Below are 21,189 nucleotides of genomic sequence, written 5' to 3' on the forward strand. Positions count from 1 at the left end.
CACCCAGGACACACCAGCATTTCTTCCTTGTACGACCGGGTTGGGTGTTTTTTTTTTCTTTTTCCGTCTGCTCAGCAGATTTGCCATTTGGTGGCTGCGGGGACCGAGCAGGGGCACCGCGCCGGGTGAGAGCCGCAGCAGCACCCGCGGGACCCCGCCGTGCTCCGCGTCCTTGTCACGAGGCCAGGGGCTGCGGGCAGGAGCGGCTGCAAAAGACGGGGCCGGTGCGAGAGCTGGAACCGCTGCGTGTGCTCTGCAGTCAATCCGAATAAGTAACGCTACCCCGTGCCTCAGTTTCCCTGCCTGAAGCAGGAGCTCTTCCCCTCAGAGGCGTGTTTGGGCTGGAGAGGGGGAACGCCAAGCCCAGATGCTGCTCAGGACGGCTCCGTCGCACAGCTCTGCGGGGCTGCCCGGCACCTTCGGGGCCGCAGCAGGATCCTGGCTCTCCCCAGCCCGCCCTGCCACAGCTCCTGGCACAGCACCGACGTCTTCAGAAGGATGCCCTGGCCATGCCCCAGAACAGAGGAAAAGAAGCGGCAACAGGAGCAAACAATAAATGTAACGAGGGCAATCACAGCATCGTAGAACCGTTCAGGTTGGAAAAGACCTCGACGATCACCCAGTGCAACCCTAACAGTGAGGGCGAGGATGGAGCAAACCGGTGATGGCACCGCCGGTCCCCACAGCCGGTGGCAGCAGCCAGACTGGGTGGACAAGGGGCGCGCTGCCCGAGCCATTGCTTTTCTGCCCGGGGCAGGGCCGCCCCGCAGGGCACTGAGCAGCCCCAAAGCTTCCCGCTGGCCAAAGCACGGCCGGGGACAGGACCAGGCCGGTGCCTGATGCCACCCGCATCGGCTCGTGCCTGCCGCAGGGGACACCCGGCCCTGTCCCCTCGCAGCCCTGCGTCCTCCCGGCGGGAGCCGCCGCTGCCAGGGCAGCCGGCAGGCGCTGCTTTCCCTCCCAGTGATATGCCCACGGAGGAATTTGCACTTCATTCCTTGACACCCGCTTTAATTATAGGTATCGAGTTGGCTTCGCTCTTTCACAAGAGCCGTGAGCTAATTTCCCGATCCCCTTTCCATCCGAGGGTTTGTGAGTCACCCGCTCCCTCTGTGTACAAACAAAGGGCGGTGGGCTTTGCCAAAGGGACAGGGCACGAAGGGCTGCGGGCTGCAACCAGCCCCGGCTGACCCGCGAAACCTCAGCCCTGCTTTGCCACCGCTAGCGCGAGGAGCAGGCGGGCAGGGCGGGCTGGCAGGAGGTGCCCCTGAGAGGCGACACGCGCCGTCTAACGCCCAGTTCCTCAAAGGCTCCCGGCACACAAGGACGCTCTGTCCTCGCCCGCCAGCCGGCCCCGCGCGGTTCTCCGACAGCAGGAGGCTGCCGATGCTCTCCAAAATCCCCGTCCAGAAGCAAAGCGAGCGCAAGCCGGCGCAGGTGTGGGAGCGCGGCACTGTCTGCATGCTGCCAGGGCTCGCCCGGGCTGCTGACTCCAAGCCCGGCTCACAACGAAGGTCGCACCGAAGCCCTGCGAGCGGCAGCCAGGCTCCGCTCCCCAGCTCTCAGCAAGGACCTGGTTTCCGACACCGTGCAGGTGCTGAGCCTGCCCCGTGCCCCCATCCGAAAGGGCAGCAGGGCCGGGCGAGAGCTCAGCCCACACCACCACCCAGCGCAGCCTTCCTTCCCGGGGTCACGTTCTACTTTTATTTGGGTTTGGTGCTTTTTTTTTTTTTTTTTAAGCAGAAACTCCCTAATTCCAGTATAACGAGGATTTCACCGGCCGTGGGCTGTCGTTCCTCACTTCCAGCAGGCACAGCTAGCCGTCAGCCAGCAGACCAATCTCCACCGCCTCCAAACCCGCTGACGGCAGCGGCAGTCGCGCTCCCCGGCACAACGTACGGCTGCTGCCACCCCACCGCCCGCCCGACCCCGCTGAGCCGCTCTCCCAGCTCCAACAGGGCCGCCCGCCGCGGGGCTGGTGCCTGCCTTCACCCCAGCCCCCTGCAAAACCCCCGGGGCAGCCCCCGCCGCTCGCACCCAGGGGGCTGGGGGCGCAGGGAAGGGAACCCCCAGCTCACGGCACTGCCCTTGTGTTTGCTCTATTTTTTTTTTATTATTATTATTTTTTTTTTTCCCCAACCAAGTCACGAGGCAGGGCGGATGCCGCCCGAAATAAATCATCAACCACAGCGACAATAAAGACGACCGGGAGGCCGAGCGGGCGCGGGATCGGCGGCGCAGCCTCCACCGCCCAGTGCTGACCGGGTGACGGAGCGGCTCAGCACCACGCCTGGTCGGCACCAAGGAAATGACGACGGGAGGAAAAAAAAGGGCTGTGGAAAGACGGGCAGCCCCCCCCCCGAGCCCCCCAGCCTTCACCCTGGCAGGAGGGAGGTTGTGCTGTAGGGGTGCGGGCAGGGCACGGTGCTCCTCGCCCAGCCTGGTCCCCGGGGATGCTCGGCACGTCCCGTGTCCTCTCGGCCCCCGCAATGAGCCCAGGGTGCCTCCGGCACGCTGGGTGCTGGGGGGCAGCCCCAAAGCCCCCACCTCGGTGCTGCCGTGCAGCAGTGGGAGCGCTGCCACGTGTCCCCGTGGGAACGGGAGGGACTGCAAAAAAAAATAAAAAAAGCCAGCCTGGGAAAAGCCGCAGCAGCGCAGCAGGCCACGCTGCCACCAGCTCCTTCCATCCCAGATCCTCCAGGGCCAAGCCAGCCCACAAAACCCCGTTGTTCCCAGCCTTACGCTGGGAAAAAAGCCACCAAGAGCTGCGTTAGTCCCTCGGGTGCCCGTCCCGGGGACGAACACCCGTCCTGGCACAGGGCCGCACCTCCCCGTCCCACTCTTCTCCAACCCCAGGGCCAAAGGTAAAAGGGGACAGAAAATTTGTGCGTGGCTGGCCGAGAGCTCTCCTGCCCCGGCTGAGCAAGGTGGGGAGGGGAGGCAGCAAAGCCGCAGCCCCCCCAGCCCACCCACCCCATCCCAAATCCTCAGCTCTGCTCCCGCAGGATGCGCCCCATCCCCTGCACCCTCCGTCCCCGTACGGGGATGTTCTCCCTTCCTTCCCTCGGAGGATGAGCCACGCTGCTTTTCTCTCCGCGCTTTTCAAAGGAGAGGCCTTTTATCACCGCCGAGCCCTGGGGGAAATCTGTTTCTTTCTTCCTCTCTCACGCTTTTACAGTCCGGACAGGGGGAAAGGAAGTTTTCCTTCATCGCAGCCTCTTCGCTGCCAGGCCCCGAGGGACGGGGCACCTCTGAAGGTCCCCCCCCCCTGTGCTCCTGCACCCCTAAACCCTGCTGTGGGGGCCTCCCCCCACCGCCAGCACACCCAGGGCCCGGCCCGGAGAACGCCCAGGCAAAACCCGGCTCTTTATTTCGAAAGCAAGGGCTCCGTTGCGAAATCCAGCTCGTAAAAAAGAAATCCCCGGCAGAACAAAAGCAGCAAACAGAGCTCGGAGCTGCCACAGGTAGCTCTGCCCCTCGCCTACCTGCTCCCCGCTTTCCGGAGGCCGCGATTACGTTTCCCAGGGTTTCCTAAGTGGATCTCTTTTTTTTTTTTTTGTCCCCCCCCCCCTCCCTCCACTTCTTCCCGAGTGCTGCGGAACAGATCAAACCGAGGAGAGGAAACCAAAGCTGCGAGCTGGCAGAGCTTTAGACACGCACGGCTATTTTAATGGGCCGCCCGCATGCAGAAAGCCACGAACGTGCCCGAGTGCGCACGGGACCGTCGGAGAAGCGAGCGGAGCCAGCGATCGCTGACGGGCTCTCAAAAGCCCCAAGTACCCCAAAGTGAAACCTTTGGGGATTTTTTAGCCCCCGAGCTCTCGCCGTTACCGAAGGGGCTTGTCACGGCAGCAAAGCGCGTGTTGTTTTTTTTTTGATCGTCGCCCGTGCCGCAGCGTTTTCTCTGTATTTTTAGGCATCCCTTTCGAACGATAGAGGAAATCATCCAAAAGAAGTTTGTTCAAGCGGCCTGTCAGTTTGAGGAAGTGAAATTAAAGCAGAAAAAAAAAAAAGAAAAAAAACCCTGAATCCTAATAAATCACACATCCACACGCACAAAATCGGAGAAATCTGGGCATGCCTCCAAAGGCAAGTAAATGGATGATAAACAAAACAAACCTAGCTCTACCCAGCAATAAAGGCTTTCACATTTGGAACTTCTCACCCTCGAACCGCTTCCATTGACGGCCCAGCTCCTGAGATGGGAGGCACGGGGAAGCCGCTCGGCTCGCAGGCAAAGGCGTGCCCCAAAAAACCCTGCCTGCGATGCCTGCCCCGTGCTGAGCTGCTCCGAAGGGGCACAGCGGGGTGCAGGATCAGCCCCGCGCCCCCCGGCATCGCCGTCCCTCCCACGCTGGCCCCGTGCCCTCGGAGCTGAATGGAGCCTTTCTGCAGAGAGCGCCGGGGCTGGAGGAAAAGCCTGCCTTACCCGGAGATGGGAGAGGGGAAAAAGGGGGGCTTGGAGCTGGCACCAGCATCCTACGGCTTGTGCTAGCGGAGCTCCGGGCAGCACGCTGCGTGCCCTGCGAGCCCCTGGTCCTGCTGGGGAGCGTGCCCCGTCCCTGCTGCAGGATCAGCTCCCCTGGGATACACGGCACCGGAGCGAGGGTGGCTGCTTGGGTTTGCTGAAATTGCTGGAAACCCATTTTTGGTGGCCCCACAACAGCTCCAGGCTTCAAGAGGCCCTCCCCTAAAAACGAGGGCCGCAACTTGCGGTAGAAAACAGGCGCAACAAAAGCAGGGGAAAAAGGCACAAAGAAGAAGGATGAAGATGCTGGGATAAACCCCCCCCCTCCGACACGCAGGTGTCCGAGACAGGAGGCAAAAGCAGCGTATGGGAGAGCAAAAAAGCAGCAGCCGAGCCTCCTTTTGAGCTTTAGAGGCAGGATTCCCATTGATATGGATGCTGCAGCTCAGTGCCCACCCCCTGCCCGGCGCAGAGGGTTCAGCTTTTCAGGCCACGCTGCAGGAGAGCAAAGGGAGGAGGGCAGCTCTCGGCCCATCCGCGGGGTGAGCAGCCTGGGGTCCCGGCTGCAGCCTCCCCATGTGCCCAGAGCCGGATTTTGGGGGATCCGCACGACACAGGTGGGCTGGGAGCCCCAAAGTCCCGCTCCCCGCCGCTCCTGCGGGGACGCGGGGCCAGCAGCACGCAGGCAGCTCCGCTCTCCGAGGTTGTCTGCGAGTCCTCTTTCGCCAGGGCTACACATACCATTTTTTAAAAGCCGGGTGATGTAATCAAGCAGTATTTATAATGCTGAAAACATCCCAAAGCTCCATCTCTTCCAGCTCCCAAGCACACTGTGTACTCTTAATAAAATAATTGCAGTGATGAATAGCCCCTTATAACATTCCTCTTCTGCAGCTACTGACAGGGCCAAGAGCTCGGATGGAAAAATCTTTCTCCCAGCGCTCCTTCAAGGTGCTCTCAGGATTTCACCTTTCCACAGCAAAACAGACGCTGAAATTTTGGAAAACGTTTCGTCCCCATACCGAGCTGTCACGCCGAGCGCTTCAACGCCATTTGGAGATGTTAACGACAAGCTCCCGCCCCCCCGGCCCAGCCACGTTATTGCCCTAATAACAAAGTCAGCAAATTACAAAAAAATCCCAGACCTCAGGCACGGCGATGGGACCCCCAGCCCCCTCGATGCCGAGCGCTGACCCCGCCAGGGGACCCCGCAGCCCCCAGCCCCACGGAGGGGGGCTCCTTCCCCTGGTTCTGAAATAGGGCTGCGGATTAAACCGCTTGTTTGCGAGCCCTCGCGTGCCCGCGATTTCCCCGCTGATAACTACGAGACAGGCCAACGTGCTATTTTTTTTTTTTTAGCAGAGTCACTTCTATTATTAATTTGCGACGTACGCTCAAGCAGGGAGCTGGCCGGCTTCCCCCTCGCCAGCTGAAGCTTCCCTCCCCGTGCAGGGCTTTCATTCCCAGCCAGGGAATTAAAAAAATTCCTGAGCCCCAGGAATTCCCACCCAGGGCCAGATCCTGCCCTCCACACCGAAGTCTCTCTGCTCCCAAAACCTTACGGCAGAGCAGTGGGGACAAGCCCAGCCAGGGGACTTGCACCAGGGAAGTTGGTGACAGCAAGGGACGTGGGACAAACGCCCTGGTGGCAAGAAGGGGAGCTGGAGGAGGCATAAATCAGCCGGGGTTCGGGGAGATTTGGGGAGGCGAGGTGCAGCCTCCCCACCCACAGGCGCTGCTATCTGCCACCCGGGGCTGGCTGTGAGAAATCCCTGCCCTGCAACATCTCCTGCACACACCTGGAGGCCTTGACACCTCGCTGCAGAAACCGGCGGTGGTTTTCCATGCCCCGCTCCCCTGGCACGGCACCCGGCCCACCAGGGCAAGCAGCAGCGATGAGAAAAGCAACGTCCGAAAACCCTCACGGATTAAATCCGCGTCTCCCGACCCTACAAGCAGCAGGGAAACCCGCAGGCAGGGCGCTGCGTTGCCGTATCTCTCGCAGCAAGACCCCGCTGCCCCCCATCAGATGCTCTGAGCCGGCTTTGGGCGCGTGTTTGGATAAAGCCTCCGACTTTGCAAACAATAGGTATCAGCTGGCCTGGGGCCAGGCTATCTCGGGCAGGGATCACGGCTAAGCCTTCCTAAGTGCTTAAACGGGGGCCTGCAGGTAATTGTCCCCGCAGCCTGACCTCTTCCCCCAGCGGTGACGACCTCCGGTCCTGATGCGGCTCTGGGCACGCTTTGCTAGGACGAGGGATTTCGGGCTGACGGGTGGCAGGATGGCTTTCAGCACCGGCATCACACCCCACAGCTCCGCTCCCTGCCATGGGGTCGAGCACCTCGCTGCTCCCCCAAAGCTGCCAGGCATCCCACAACCGCCCGGGGAGAGGCACAAAGCATTAACGCCGCGGCGTGCCCGGCCAACAGCCCGCAGCTTGCTTAGGTGCGCAGAAAGTTTCGCCTTCCGACAGGTTTACCCTAACAGGAAGGGAGCCTGGGTGGCCCGGGGAGGTACAGGAAACCCCTTTCTCTCAGGCTCATCGCTCTGTTTCCTCTGGATTTCTTTAACCTTTCACACCGGGCCTGATGGATGCCTGCAGGCGGATTTTTGCAAGCCTGCGCTTCCCTGTAGCAAAATCGGGGCGCAGCCTCGGCACCCGACCGCAGCAGCGCTTGCAGGGAAGCCTCCTCCAGCAGGGCAGGGTCTGCAGGGGCAGGGGACGGGAGCACACGCATCCCTCGGTGCCACGTTTGGACCCTGGGGACATCACGGCCAAGCAGGACGCTCGGAGTCGGAGCGCTGGCAGCGGCAAAAGGCTGCACTGAATTTTGAAGGATGGACTGGATTTCCCCCGCGGAGAGGGAACGGGTTCGCAGGCAGGTGGGGACGCAGCCTTAATCTCACGTAAAGGGCCTCTTGGGTGGGAAGATTAGCAGCTTGTTTCCACCCTGGGAGGAATCTCGGGCGGGCGCAGGAGGAGCGAGACGTCAGACAATGTCAGGAAACATATCAGCTTCCCAGGAGCTAATGGGGGGGAACGTGCCTCTGCGGAGGTTAAAGGCTCCGGGGCAGCATCTGAGCACGGAGCGAGACAACCCTGCGAGCAGGGAAGGCAGCACCGAGCTCGGGGGCAGATGGTTAGGGACGGATCCCATGCGTCCAGACCTCCAGTTTGGGGTGTTTTTAACCCAGCTCCGCACCCATGCTGCCATACCCAGCGTAACGCTGCCGCGGGGAAAACCTCTGCAGGCAGACACAGGTCCCCCAGCCCCACACGACACCCACACAGTGCCACCCCTCAGGCTGCCTCCACCCAGCCCAGGGAGGAAAATCAGAAGAGACAGCCCGAGAACGAGCCTGGGGAGATGCTCCTGGGCTCTTTTCCGCCGCGCTGGGCAGGTGACCGCCGGGAGCCACCCGCTCGCGGCGCTCCCCGAGCCCTGCGCTGCCGCAGAAGGGCAATGAAGTTGCAAAGGTTATCGTTTCGGTGTTCGACTGAGCATAAAAATCCTGCTCGGGAAACAGGAAAGGGAAAAGCAGGAGGGGACTGGGAAGGCGGCGGGGAGGAGAGGGGGCCGCACAGCCCGGCGGCCCCAGCGACACCTTTCCCACGGCGAGGGAGAGGGGCACGGGGGCTCACGGCAAACCAACGCGTTTCCATTTCAGAAGAGTTTCTAGGAAAATAAATGCTAAGTCTGTTATAAAAGTTTATCTGCGTGTGCAAGAGAGAGAGCGAGCGCGCCTGACTACGGTATAGAGATGTCATTATTTTCATGCATCTGCCTTACCCAATTTTATTTAGTTGCTTTCTGCACCATTTCATGCTCATTCTGCTGCTGAGCTAGACAATTGCTTTATAACTCTAGGGTGCAATTTCACTGTCTGTGAGCCACACGCACGCACACGGGGGCTGCGCGGGGATGGAGCAGGGAGCTGCACCTTCCTCCCTCCCCACCCTGGCGGCTTGGGTTGAAACGTTTTAATAAAAAAAAATCAAAAAGGAGAGAGAAAATTAAATTAAAATGCTAAGTGACTATCTCTAACGTATTACAAATCAAGGGGGGGGGGGAGCAGACCCTGGAAGAAGTGGTTCCCCATCAGGAATTAGGAGGATGAACGGGAGGGCAATTCTCCCTCACGCTACCCGAGCGCGGAGAGACGGGAGCCCGGCGGGCTGGAGGGCAGAAGCGCTGCGACTCACGCTGGGTTTTTATGATCAATTGAAAGTCACACTCGAACAAGTGCATGTCAAAAGGGAGGGCTGGCTCTGCAGGTGCAGCGCTCCGAGACAGCGCCTTCCAACTCGCCCCAGCTCCCTGCACCCTCACAGGGACCGGGTGTCCCCGGAGGGTCCCAGCTCTGAGCCGCCGGCCCCACGGGTTGCCAGGAGGGGATGGGGGCTCCAAAAGCAACCCCAACACCGTGCACGACCCCACCACGGTGTGAGCATGCACGACCTGCTGCTGATACACCGTTATCTGCTGCCAGCCGGGCCCTGCAGCGCCGCGTTAGGGGCCACCGCTCCTCTGCTGGGGGGCTGAGCCCGCAGCTTCCCCTGCCTGATAAAGCCTCTCCTCTGCCAGAAACGGGGCTCCAAAAGGAGAAGGGGGGAAAGGATGGGGTGTTCCAGCACTGGCGGGGAAAGGGGGGGCCTCCCTCTTAGTGCCGTTTTGCAGGAGCCTCCACCCAACCGTGGGTCCCCACGCCGCAGGGCGGTGAAGCCACAGCGCCCGCAAGCCGCCTGCACCAGTCCCCCGGATCTGTAGCAGCTTCCCCAGCCGTGTGAGCTTTCCCCGGGGGCCTCTCCTGCCGCTCCATCGCCCTGCTCCTTCCTTCCTCCACCACCACCGCCGCCGCTCTCAGAGCGAGTCTCCGCACGGGCGCAGCCCGCCCGCCTCCCGCCGTCACCTCCGCATCTCCTTACACATCTCGGCTCGCCCGTGCCAGCCCGTCTGCCCCGCTCCTTCCGCTCTTGCTTCACCGCTGACATTGCCTCATTCCGTCTCGGTAATGGGTACGTAGGAGACGCGCTGCCCACAGCGAAATCGTATCGCGGCAGCCCACAGAGTTCACAGCGAAAACTTTCCAGCGCTTACTCGTCGGCCAAAAATGGAAAAACAATAATCAAATGGCTCTGCCTCGGCGCTGAGAGCCGCACAGCCAGCTGAAACTAGACAGGGCATCCGTCCCTAAACGCGTTCCTGGCAGCCCCAGCACAAAGGATTTGCTCCGGAGCTCAGCGGGGCTTAAGCCTCCAGGCAAGCGGGCGGCGGGGCTCCGGGGGCGCCCCTCGCCTCCCTCAGCCCTGCTCCCCTCTTTTTTTTTTTATTTTTTAAAGTCTGTAAAAAGCCAAAACTCTGCAAAAGAGGAGGCCGTGAGAAGCACCGACCAGACGGGAATCCCGTTACCATTTTACTGCTCACAAACACCAGCGCTGCTGCACCTTTTACCTCCTCGCTCCGCAGCGATCTCGCACGCGGTTCAACGCGAGGAAGGGGCCACGGCTCAGCCAGGACCCCCAACTCAAACGCTCAGACAACACAACGGGAAACCCACCCGATGGACCCAGCCCCGCCAGGGCTCGGAGAGCCCCCCGGGGCAGGCCCAGATCATCTCGCGGGCATCTCACCACAACGGTCACCAAAGTCAGTTCTTCCACCACCGACAGCGCAAAAGTGGGCACAGGGAAGTCGCGCACGGGAGGAGGGCAGTGGGGGCACCAGGGGAGTTTGGGGGGCACTGGGGATCACTGAGAAAAGGAGGGAGGAAGAAGGGACCTGAGCCCTGCTCCGGATACTTCATAAAACCAGGATTTGGGGTGTTTCTTCTTTACTCACTGCTTTGGAGCGCCCAGGCCGCACACAAATCACCAGCTGAGGCTTTTCTTGACTCCCAGACCAAAAAGCAGCTTGGTTTGGCTACCGAGAGCTGGGACCTTCAAGTGACCACACGAGCACCCCTCGGTGGCATCCCCACGAGCGCCAAAACCCCAAAAAAGCCCTACAATCCCAACCCCTCCTCACTCGGGGGCAGCAGCCGGTCCCCGGGGCCTGCCTCCGTTTCCCAGCCCACTCCCAGGGCACGAACAGGGCCGGGGGCAGAAGCACAGCCCCAAGCTGCAACCTTGAAACTTTTATTGTCGATCACAATAAAAAAAAAAACAAACACATTTCGTGCTTACGAGTGGCCTGTTTGAACAGGATTATTTTTTAACTCCACGTTAAACAAGATTTCAAAGGAGGAGAGCAGCGTTTGGGCTGAATTTGAACTCTTTCTTCCCTTTCTTGTACAGGAGCTGTCGCTCCCTGTTTATTTCAGAAAACACCCTCCATTTTGAAACGCTGTCTCTTCCCAAAATAAAAACTCAGGTTGTTTCGCTGACTTTCTTTGCTTTATTCTGAGCAAAACACTCTGAGAAAAGGCAAGTTCCCATTACAACGAGAGGGCATTTTCCGAGGCTAAATTGCATCTGTCTGAAAATCTTCAAGCAGTTTGAGCCGGCTGGCATGTGCGGGAATCCTTCTGTAGGGCTTTTTAAATCCTTATTTGCAATATTATTTCGTCTGCTTCGCACTGCCTTGATGTTTGAGCAGCCTTTGGAGAGACACAACCACTCCTCCCTCCTCCCCTGTCCTCCCTCCAGGCACACGCTTCGCTTTGAGGAGGAGGAGAAGAGAGAAATAAAATAAGAGACAAGCAAAGAGGGGAAACGTCAGAAAGCTGCTTTTTGTGTGCGTGTCAAACGTTCAAAGTTATCCCGGAGTCTAGTCTTTAAACGTAATAAAACACAGCTACTCCTGACAAAATCAATTAAAATAAAGCCACCCAGGCTGCCTCCCCTATCGCTTTGTAGTTGGGCTGACTTGGGAGAGCCCACCTGGGCCTTTTAGGAAGCAATTACGGAGCTGCCGGGCCGGATCCTGCTCCACCGAGCACCCCCCTGCCCGGCGGCACCGCGGGGAAAGACCCAGCTCCGAGGGAGGCGACGACGGCTGCGACGCGGGGAGAGGCGCTGGGGCTCGGAGCCAGCCATCAGGATTAATTAGAGCCCAATTAGGTTACCCAGCTCCCAGGGAACGGCCCTGCAAGAGCCGGCGCTTCACCGGCAGCGATTCGAGGCGGCTTCGGTTACACCAGGCTGGTGGCGGGGACCCGCTTGGCATCGCCACCACCTCCTGTTACCCCAGCACCTCTGGCAGCAGGGGCTCAGGACATTTAGGACATTTATAGCAGGAACCATTCCGTGATTTCAGGCCATCTAGAGCCTCGTGGGAACCCCCTGCACCCGCCGAGGCACCGGGATGCTCAGAGCACCGAGCACGCTGCGACACGAGGCATGGCCCAAAACCCAAGCCCCTGCCCCACCAGCTCCGCTGTTTGTTTTCTTAACCATCAACAACAAAAAGAAAGGAAAAAAAACACGCAAAAAGAAGATATTCAGCCATGCGGCAGGACTCTGGCATATGGGAATCCACCCCTGCTCCCAGAAAACAATACTGCAACAAAAAGGTTTTTAACCCATTTCTTAATAAATATTTATTTTCGCCTTCAAGATGTGGGTGGGACGAAGGCAGGGTGTATTTTCCAGTGAAATGTTTTGATTCCCCCCCTTGAATTCCCCCCCCCCCCCCCAACAGGAGCAAAAATGCCAATAATAATATTTGTAATGAATAACTAAAATTCTGCGGCTTTCTTCCCCGCTCTCTTTTAAATAAATAAAATGCCCTAAACACAAGGAGTACAAACGCGCTCTCAAACACAGCAGGACGAGGCGGAGTAAATTCATGGACCCTCCGAGGATTTATTTAACTGTCACAGCCGAGATCCTGATAAAGACAAAAATTCCTTCCCAGCTTGTTTTGCATGTGTCACTCGGGAGAGGTCGAGCCCTGCTCTGTGCTTCAGCAAGAGACCAGAAAGCGGCCGTCCTCGCCCTCCTGCTCCCCCGGGGACCCTCGCAGCCCCGCTCAGCACCCTGCAGGCGCGGGGCAGGGGATTCCTCCTGCCCAGACGGGATGCTCGTGCAAGCCGCAGTGCTTTCTGCACCGTTCCTGTTCTTTCCTCCCTACGGATTTGCTCACCTGCCATAAATTCCTGCAGCTAGAAGGAGCAGGATGGGGGATCGCACCGAGGTCTCGGCCCCGGCACCCCCGATTCGCCCTGCGTTTTGCACAGCACCCAGGCTCTCCCCGGCCACAGCAGGGTGAAGGAAGGAAGCTGAGCCAGGGAGGGCTCCCCCTGCCCATCACAGGACCCCCCTCTTCTTGGGAAGAGGCACAGAGAAGGGAGCAATAGTGGGATTGTGCAGACCACGGTGCGCAGAGCCGCAGGGCGACGGCTCCCAGCGCAGGAGGTGCCCGGGGACACGCCGTCCCCGCCGGAGCCTCTGCCTGGCATCTGCCACCCGCTCCCGAGACCAGCAGGAAAATGAGATACTACTATTAAAAGTGCCCGGCGCTGGCCACGTTTCCACCCATGACATCAGCGGGGTTATCTGAGTCTAACCAAGGGCAGGGCTTGGCCGGGATCCTCCACGCGGTTATCCTTTTTAGGCCAAACTGAGCTGAGATTTTGATGGGGCAGCACCGTTTTGCTCCAGTTCCCCATCTCAGGCCTGTGCCAGCGTGCAGGAACACACCACCAGCACGAGCCCGGAGATCCCTCTCTCCGTCCCTTGTCTTGCACACGCCAGCTCCAGCCACCCACAGTCCCAACGGGGTCGGTAAAACCACCGGTGCCCTGCAGAGCCAGGAGCAGGGTCAGAGCCACCCCCCTGCAGGCAACAGGGCCCCGCCAGCTCCAGGCACCCTCACAAGCTGCCTGCCTGCTGCCAGGCCTTTGCTGCCTCCCGTGCTCGAAGCAGCACCAAAGTCCTCCCCTCCCAAACCTGCAGGATCCCCCGGCCGTAAACCAAAGCCGATTTTTTTTTTATAAGCAACGCGTGACCGAAGGCCAGCGGATAAAGTTTGCGCGTCGTTCCCGCAGCAGCACAAACGCACAGCGGACACCGGCCCCCGCTGCACACACTTCAATCAGCTCCCACGAGCTGCTGAATTCTCTCCCAAGCCGGCAACGCAAAGCCAAGCACCCCCAGCTGTCCCGGGGCAGCTGCCTGGGTGCTCCCTCCCGGCAGCTCGGTGCGCTCGGCTGCCTCCCCTCTCCCCACCGGGCGCACGCCGCTAGGCGAGCGGACAAATCGCCGGGTTTTCACCCGCACCGGCGCGAGGATCCCTCCCCGAGACGGCAGCAAGGTGACACACGCTCCCCCTCGCCTCCCCCGGCAAAGCCAGCATGACTAAGAGCACAGCACAAGAGCCAGCATCCGCGGCGCACCAGCGCTCAGGTGCGGAAGAAAAGGCGAGCAGATAGGCAGGGCCTCATCCTGCCCCCACCAGCACAGGCTGGGGGCTCTCTCTTCCACCAGAGATTGGAAAGAGGTGTAAATAGTTACGGCAGCCACCCCCAAGCGTGGCCACGGGCAGGTGATTTCTGCTCAGGGGGGTGCGTTTGGGATCATTCCAGGCACCTGCGTTTGACCCAGCCCAAACCCGTCTGACCCTAACAGCAGGACTGCAGGTGAGATGCTTCGAGCCTAAACAACAACTTTGGATAAGTCAACGCAGCTCTGTTTCCCCATCTCACAGCCAGACTGATGAGGGTCTCCCTATAGCCCCATTTTTGGGGGGGGGACACAGCTCCCCACCAGCCTGCGGAGCTGGGCTCTCTCTGCCAAAGCCCCCGACGTGCCAGGAGGGCAGGCGCCAGCCCCCGGCTCCATGTGTTTCTGCTGAGCTTAGAAAGGAACAACTAAAACTGCAATTCTTCAGAGGGAAGGAAAAAAAAAACAACAACAACCCAAAACAACCACCACACACTAACAAAGCTCGTGCACAGATTTAAAGCCCGGAGGAGCCCCGGCACGGGCCAGGGGGGTGTCAGGACGGTGGCTGGGGGTCTCGGGCTGAGCGGTGGCAGAGGGGGCAGGATCGGCCCTTCTTCCTCCTCGCCAAGGGCTTGGCGCCAGGCAACTTCGCTAAAACTTTCTTCTTCCCCCTCCCCGAGCAGCGAGCTCTGCAATCTCACTTCTCCCAAAAAGCCAGGCGCGGGGAGGCATTCGCCCCTGCAAGCCACGACTTGACTCAAGTCACCCAAACGATGGCAAACTCCGGCTGGAGACGGGGTTCAAAACGTTAACTTAAAAAAAGAAAAAAGAAGCAGGGAAGAAAAAGGGGGAAAAAAAATAAAGAAAAACGTGCAGGGTCCCAAGCGCGCCAGCGGCGAGGGGCGATGCGGGACCCTGCTGGTGCTGCCCCCAGCTCGGCTGCGCACCCTGGGGAGAAAAGGGGGGCTTGGGAGGGGATAATAAAGAGAAAATCGAGGGGAAACGGGCAAAAAAAATAAATAAAAAAGCCAAGGCAGCGAGCTGCCAGCCCCCCCCCCCCCCCCCCCCCCGCAGCAGCAGCCCGGGGCGGTGGGGAGGGGGCTGCCCCGTTTGAAAATCCCGCTTGCACCCGGAGCCCCCTCGGCCAGCCCCGGGCCCGCCGCCCCCCGGCTGCGCCTCACCCAAAAAAAAAAAGATTTAAAAAAAAATAATAAAAAAATAATTAAATAAGGATGAGAACAAAACAAACGAGCAGCAAGCACGCCGCGGAGGCGAGCGCGCAGCCCCGCCGATGCCCCGCAGCTGACACCGGAGGGGAAGCGGAGGAGGGGGGCAGCTCGCTCTCTTCTTTTTCATATTTTTATTTTTTTAATTTTTTTTTTTTTTTTAAGTCCTCCCCCCCCCCCCCCCCCCCCTCGCCCCGCGGTAGGAACGGAGGAGCTTTTCGGCCCCAAACTCACCCAGCGGCAGGAAGTGTTTGGTGTCCATCGCTGGTGCCTAACTCATGCCAAGGGGCTTGGTGGAAAACACACAGCGCAGGGGCGGGGAGCGAAATCAAAGCGAAAGGGGGAAGGGAGGGAGGGGAGAGGGGAAAAAAAAAGAGAGGAAAAAAAAAAGAAAAAAAAACCACCCGAGGGAGGAGGAGGAGAGGGAGGAGGAGGAAGGCTCAGCCCCGCACCGGCGGCGGGGCGCGCAGCCGAGGCGGCGGCGGCGCGAGTTTGGTGCAAAGTCCCAACAATGTAACTCCGCGGCACGGCTCGGCTCGGCTCAGCGCGGCTCGGCACGGCACGGAACGGCTCGGCACGGCTCGGCTCCGCGCCGGGGCCCGCGCAGGGGGGAGCGAGCGCCGCGACCGCCCCGCAGCGCCCGCCCCGCGCAGCGCAGCGCCGCCCCGCGCCGGGGGGGTCGGGGGCGAGGGACGGGAAAATGAAGCGGTGGGAGGGGAGATGGGGGGGAGAGGGGAAATTAAAGGAGAAAAGGGGGTTTGGGGGGGATGAGGGGCGATGGGGGGAAAGGGGAAAATGAGAAGCGGTGGGGAAAAATTCAAAGAAAAAATGGATGCGGGGGGAAGGAAATAATGCAAAGTGGTAGGGAAAGGAGAAAAGGAAAAAGGGATGTGGGGGGGGAGGAAAAATAGAAGTGGAGGGGAAAAAGAAAAATTAAGAGATGTGGGGGAAAGGAAAAAAGATGGGATAAACAGGAAAAAAAGGAATGCAGGAGGAAAAGGAAAAAAGTGATGGGAAAAAAATTAAAGAGATTTGGAAGGAAAAAAGAATAAAAAGTGATGGGAAAGAAGAAAAATAAAAGGGGATGTAGAAGAAGAGTGGGAAAAGTGATGCTTTAAAAAGGGAAAATTAAAAGGGATGTATATAATAAAAGGGAAAAAGAAAAAAGTGATGTGGGGAATAGGAAAACTTAAAAATGAGAGAAAGGGGAAAAAGTTTAAAAAGTGACATGGAAAAGATTAAAAGAAAAAGTGGTGTAGGAAAAATGAAAAAAATTTAAAAGTGATGTGGGAAAAAATATTAAAAACTGGTGATGTGGGGAAAAAAAGGAAATAAATTTAAAAAGTGATGTGGGAAAAGAAAAACTTAAATAAGAAGGAGGGCTGTGCCTTCAGGTGCTGCTGGGTGATCTCAGGAGTCCTGGCAGGGGGGCACTGCACAGTCACTGGGCAAGGGGCCCTGGCCACCCCCTGCCTCCAGCCTCCCTAAACGGTCCTGGGCCTTTCAAGGTGGCACATCAGTGACTCCGTGGGCCCAAGCGCCCCTCTGACATATGAAGCATCGCAGACACCGTAGGGCCCCTCGCTCTTGATGGCCACAGCACCCATAGTGAGAGCACCAAGGTCACACAGGACACCTCAGTGACACCGGGGCCAGCGGGGTCGGGGTCTCAGCTGGGGGGTCTCGGGGTGCCCCCGCTGTCCCATGGGGCCAGGCTCCCCGCAGGGTGCTGGTTTGGCACAAGAAGTCACTGCAACATGCGGTCACGCTGCTGCCACCAAGCATTATCTCCAGCCGTGGAGCGCTTCCGAGCCTCCTACCCACCCCGATTCATCCTTTAATTGGCAACGCTTCCCAGGCCATAAATATTAGCACTCTAGCACCTCCTCCTATAACAACAGCCTCTTATCTCGCGCTCGGTGCCATGTCCCAGTCTATCACCCGCATGCACTTATCAGTTTCCCTCATACCTACTACCGTAGTACCTAAATCCACAGCGGGAAGGCCCAAGAAAGGCCCAAACACACAATTTCTCCCAACTCCAGCCCATTCTACAAACAGCTGCCCGGGGACAGCCCTGCCTTTCCTCCCAGGAGGGCCGCTTGACGAGGGGTGCCCAGCAGGCCCCCCCGAGCGAGAGCACCACAATTCGTCAGCATTAATTATGACGAGGACAAGAAAAACGCCAAAACGACCCCTGTCACGTCAGAGGCGAGCGGCTGCGAACTGACGCACGGAGCTGCAGAAGTTAAAACAAAATAAAACATCTTGGATCCTTTTTATCCCCTGCTCCTGTAATTTCAGCATGTCCAAACAGATTTCGGAGTGTGTTTATAACTGGTAACTTCATTTGCTCCCGGGCTGGGACCTTAAATGCCAAGTTTCATCTCCAAGTCAGTTTTTATGGCTGAGTTGCGTTAACTCCTGGGAGAAAAGGCCCGAAAGGAAGCGGGTGAGGACACAAACGAAAGTTGGGGCTGGTCATAAGAAGCAGGGCCAAAGTCTAAGAGTGGGCTGGCACGGCAAAAATCACAGATCTCGTGGCTACCTGCACACAAAACGCCGACAGTAAACCCGTAGAAATCATTCCCCCGACACACACACACTGAAGCCGGTGCCTGTGTCTGATAAGGGAAAGCACATCTGGGGGCAGTGCTCCTCCCAGGCCTCGCCGGGGCAGCTTCAAGCTCCCGCCTGCCTCTATCACACAAATGCCATTTGAGTCATCGGTGCCGTAACAGCCTAAGGTAAGTGTGGGCCTTTACGGCCTTGATCGAGCCTACAGCAACCAGCCGGGCTGCCAGCCGAGGCTCCGGCTCCTGCTGCCACACAGCACAAGCGGGGACCCAGCCCCAGAGGTCAGGATCCCCCAAAAACACTTCGCTTGAGAGCCACAGCAGGCATTGGGACTGTCAGACCCGGGGCTGGAAATCCACCTTCTGTAGGCTCTGACACAAGAAATTACCGTAACTGGGACATTTCATGCTCCTCTCCCATCGAGCTGTTTAGAGCAAATTAAATTTCTCCCTAACCAGCCTGTAACAGTCCGCGTTAGATGTGGATCGAAATGTTAATTGCAGTGACAACAGGTCTGATCCTGCAGCCCTTATTTGGGTAAAACCTCCCACAGAAGCCAAAGGAATTTTGCCCCAGAGAAGACAGCTGGATGCAGTCCCACATTTCCAGTCTCTTGAAGATGCCAGAAGGTAGCAAGGATATTTCTGTGATGTTATGAACCTTTTCTTTCCCTTTCCCCCACCACCACCCACCCACCTCCCCTCAATTCTTTAATGCCCTGTTAATTTAACAAGCTCCACCAGGCTGCCTGATGCTGTGCTCCACCTCAGCTTTGTATTTTCCTAGCAAAGGACTTGGATCATCAAGGTGAGAGGGGTTAGGATCAATTTTGCAGGTCGTTGGCTTTGCATCTGCTTGGCACAGGGATGCTTGGAGGTCCCACATTGTCTCCGGAAACTCCTTGGGGGCTCTCATTCTCCCTGCCCTCGGGTAACACAAATACCTTTTAACCTGGGATCCAAACGAAGGCAGGTGTATGAGGGGGTGATTTGGGGTCTGCCTGCCCTCATCCAAGCCACTTGCAATCCCACCACCCAGCTGGCTTTGACCAAGAGAGACACACGGCATTCCTGCATCACGGGTCAGGGAAGGAACAGCTTCTGCCCCCAGCCCCGCACTCTCAGACTGTTCCTTCTGCACGTGCCTGAGATATTTGGGGCCAAGGGATGTAGGTGCTTGTGGGCATCAGCAGGAGGTAGGTGTGGAGTTGTTCCGGGGGGGATGAGGCCTCGGACGACATTCAGGTGGGAACTTGTAGTCAGGACCAGGATTTGGAAATCACAGCTAGTATTTTTGAGCAGTTTCAGTTTGCCTTGTCCATAACCCAAAATTATCTGACAGGAGAAAAGCAAAACCTGCTGTAATCCCCAACCGTTTCATGTCCTCCTGCACCTCAGGGGAAAGATAAAATAAAATAACAGCATTTCCCTCCCTGGTTGTCTTTTATTTCAGATTAAAGAATAAATACGAAGTCTGAGTATATGAATGCCCATCCCTAGCCCAGCCAGCAGGCTCCTCCATTCCTGGCAGACCCCCTCAGACCCCTCTTTGAGAACCCAAATGCCTCCAGAAGGTGAGCCCCCACTCCTAGGGCAGGCCCTGCACATGCAAACCAGCAAAAACTCAAAATGACGAGGCATTTCTTTAAGTGCTGCAGATTCAAATCCACTGCTTTGTGGTTTTTTTTTTCCTCCCAGCAGCATTTAACAGGCTGATGATGTTTGTTTATGAAGTGAAACGCACATGATTTATTTGATTTGCTGGAGCTGGAGAGCCGCATTCCCACGCCAAGGACAGGCAGCGACACTGCGTTTGTCCCCCCTTTAGGAGGCTCCTCGGATAAAATAAAGCATTGCACAGTCAGACACACCGTGCTGTGCTTTCCGTGCTTCAGAGCAGGACGTTAAATGCTTATTAGAGACCTGTTAACTTCCAAGCCATAACACTGCATTTGGTCTTGTCCATCTCTGCATATGGAGCAAACCTTAACAGAGTGCTCCAGCAGTTAAACAGATCCGGGGAAGAGAGCTGGGGGCACCTGGGCTGGATCTGGCTTGAATAACCCTAGGGGAGGTTGCTGCCTCTCTTGTGCTTTGCTGGGGGACTGAGTTTAACGTGTCTCACCTGGTTTGCAGGGACAGTGGTTTCACTGCTTCACAAAAAGACTCAGGATTGAAAGCCCGGTTCCGCCTCTTACAACACCTGGAGATCTCTATTTCATCTCCTCACCCCGACCAGGGCCCGACTGCCAAGGAAGCCCGAGAAAGCATTAACTGATGGAAGATGAAACGCAGTACACGAACGATGAGACTTACAGCTCCTCGGGGAAGGCACATCAAGCATCACCCATCCAACAAGCGGGAAACACACACCAAACCCTGACCTGATGCAGACCAGCAGCACCCTGACCACCTGGTGGGCACCAGCTGAGGCTCGTCCTGCCCTGCTAGCCCAGGCAGGAGCTGCTCCAGGACCATCCCTCAGCTCCTGACCCCCAGCCTCATTGCAGAGAAGCCCAATAACCCGCACCAGAGCCTGGAGATGTGACCCAGACACTCACTCCAGCCTTCTCTAGCCTTTTCCCCCATCCCTGCATACAAAGCACTTTGCAAACGAAGTGTGAAGATAATATGCTTTATCATAGGCATTTATTACTGATTGTTGTATAAATCTCCCTCCATTCACATACATATACATAAGGTGTATATAAATATGCAGCCACTATCTGGCAGTACCCAGAGTCTTTTTGACGATGTCAGTATAGCCCCCATAAAGATAGTGGGAAATGATTCATAATATTTATATGACAGACATGATATGAACTGTAATAGCCTGTTGGGATCGAGAATATCCATAGGTCTCTGTCAGCCACAAATGTGATTTAAATATTATATATGTGGCAACTGTAGCATTAGTAATATGATAGCTGTTATTGATAGTGGTCATAAAACGCAGTAGTTTTGCGCTGAAGAATGTGAAAAATAATCTAGTGGTTTTCCTAATGGTCTTCCCAGCAATGTACTGAGAGGAAGTGTACTTTCAATGCCTCTTTTTTCAATGCCTCATTCTCTCCTCCCCCCCCACCCAAAATTGCCATCGAGCTCTATCAGATTACTGCCAGGGCCATATTTTATTCTGCTGATGTTGGGTGGGGGAATCTCCTCCTCCTGGGTCCATTTGGGGGGGGGGCAGGGGAGGGCACAGGGGCCTCATGAGGCTGCTGCAGGATGCCCGTGGTGCTGGTGCTTCCCCCAACAGCACAGGGCAGGAGGGCCAGCAGCAGCAGAAGGGTTTGAAGGAGAGGCCAGTGCCAGGCTGAGGGACCCCAACCCCAGCACCAGACCAGCACCCAAGCAAAGAGATCCTGCTCCTGCTCCCAAAGGAGCAAAGGGCCCCAGCCCTGCTGGTCACCAGCCTGCCTCCATCTCCACCCCACTCTTTTCTGAGGGCAAATGCAAAGGGAAAATCCACTCAGTGGCCATCACAGCCATTAATTCCAGCAGCCCTGTTTTTCCTCCGTTAGGAGAACTAA

General features: G+C 57.7%; 1 protein-coding gene and 1 long non-coding RNA gene across 7 annotated transcripts in view; one reads left to right on the top strand and one right to left on the bottom strand.

The window, feature by feature from the left end:
• Positions 1–21,189, bottom strand: part of RXRA (retinoid X receptor alpha) — a 107,629-nt gene that overhangs the window by 85,000 nt on the left and 1,440 nt on the right. The window contains exon 1 of one of the 4 annotated variants that reach the window (XM_080561674.1): positions 15,315–15,715. The exons of 1 other annotated variant lie outside the window; for it this stretch is intronic. In XM_080561674.1, the coding sequence (XP_080417800.1) occupies positions 15,315–15,342 (28 nt within the window). In that variant the 5' untranslated portion in view covers positions 15,343–15,715. Of the gene's footprint in view, positions 1–15,314; positions 15,721–21,189 lie in introns of those variants that run through there. 2 more of the 4 variants (XM_080561672.1, XM_080561676.1) reach the window with 2 other exon arrangements.
• LOC308180318 lies at positions 17,638–21,189 on the top strand. 3 transcript variants are annotated; one of them, XR_013940883.1, is made up of 5 exons: positions 17,638–17,827; positions 18,170–18,286; positions 18,392–18,464; positions 19,110–19,230; positions 19,793–21,189. It is a non-coding gene; the product is annotated as an uncharacterized lncRNA (long non-coding RNA). The 3 variants fall into 3 exon arrangements; XR_013940884.1 differs by having other exon boundaries at positions 18,211–18,286; XR_013940885.1 differs by lacking the exon at positions 17,638–17,827 and having other exon boundaries at positions 17,840–18,286.

This window comes from Anser brachyrhynchus (assembly GCF_964034855.1).
Source record: "Anser brachyrhynchus genome assembly, chromosome: 19".
Lineage (NCBI taxonomy): Eukaryota > Metazoa > Chordata > Aves > Anseriformes > Anatidae > Anser > Anser brachyrhynchus.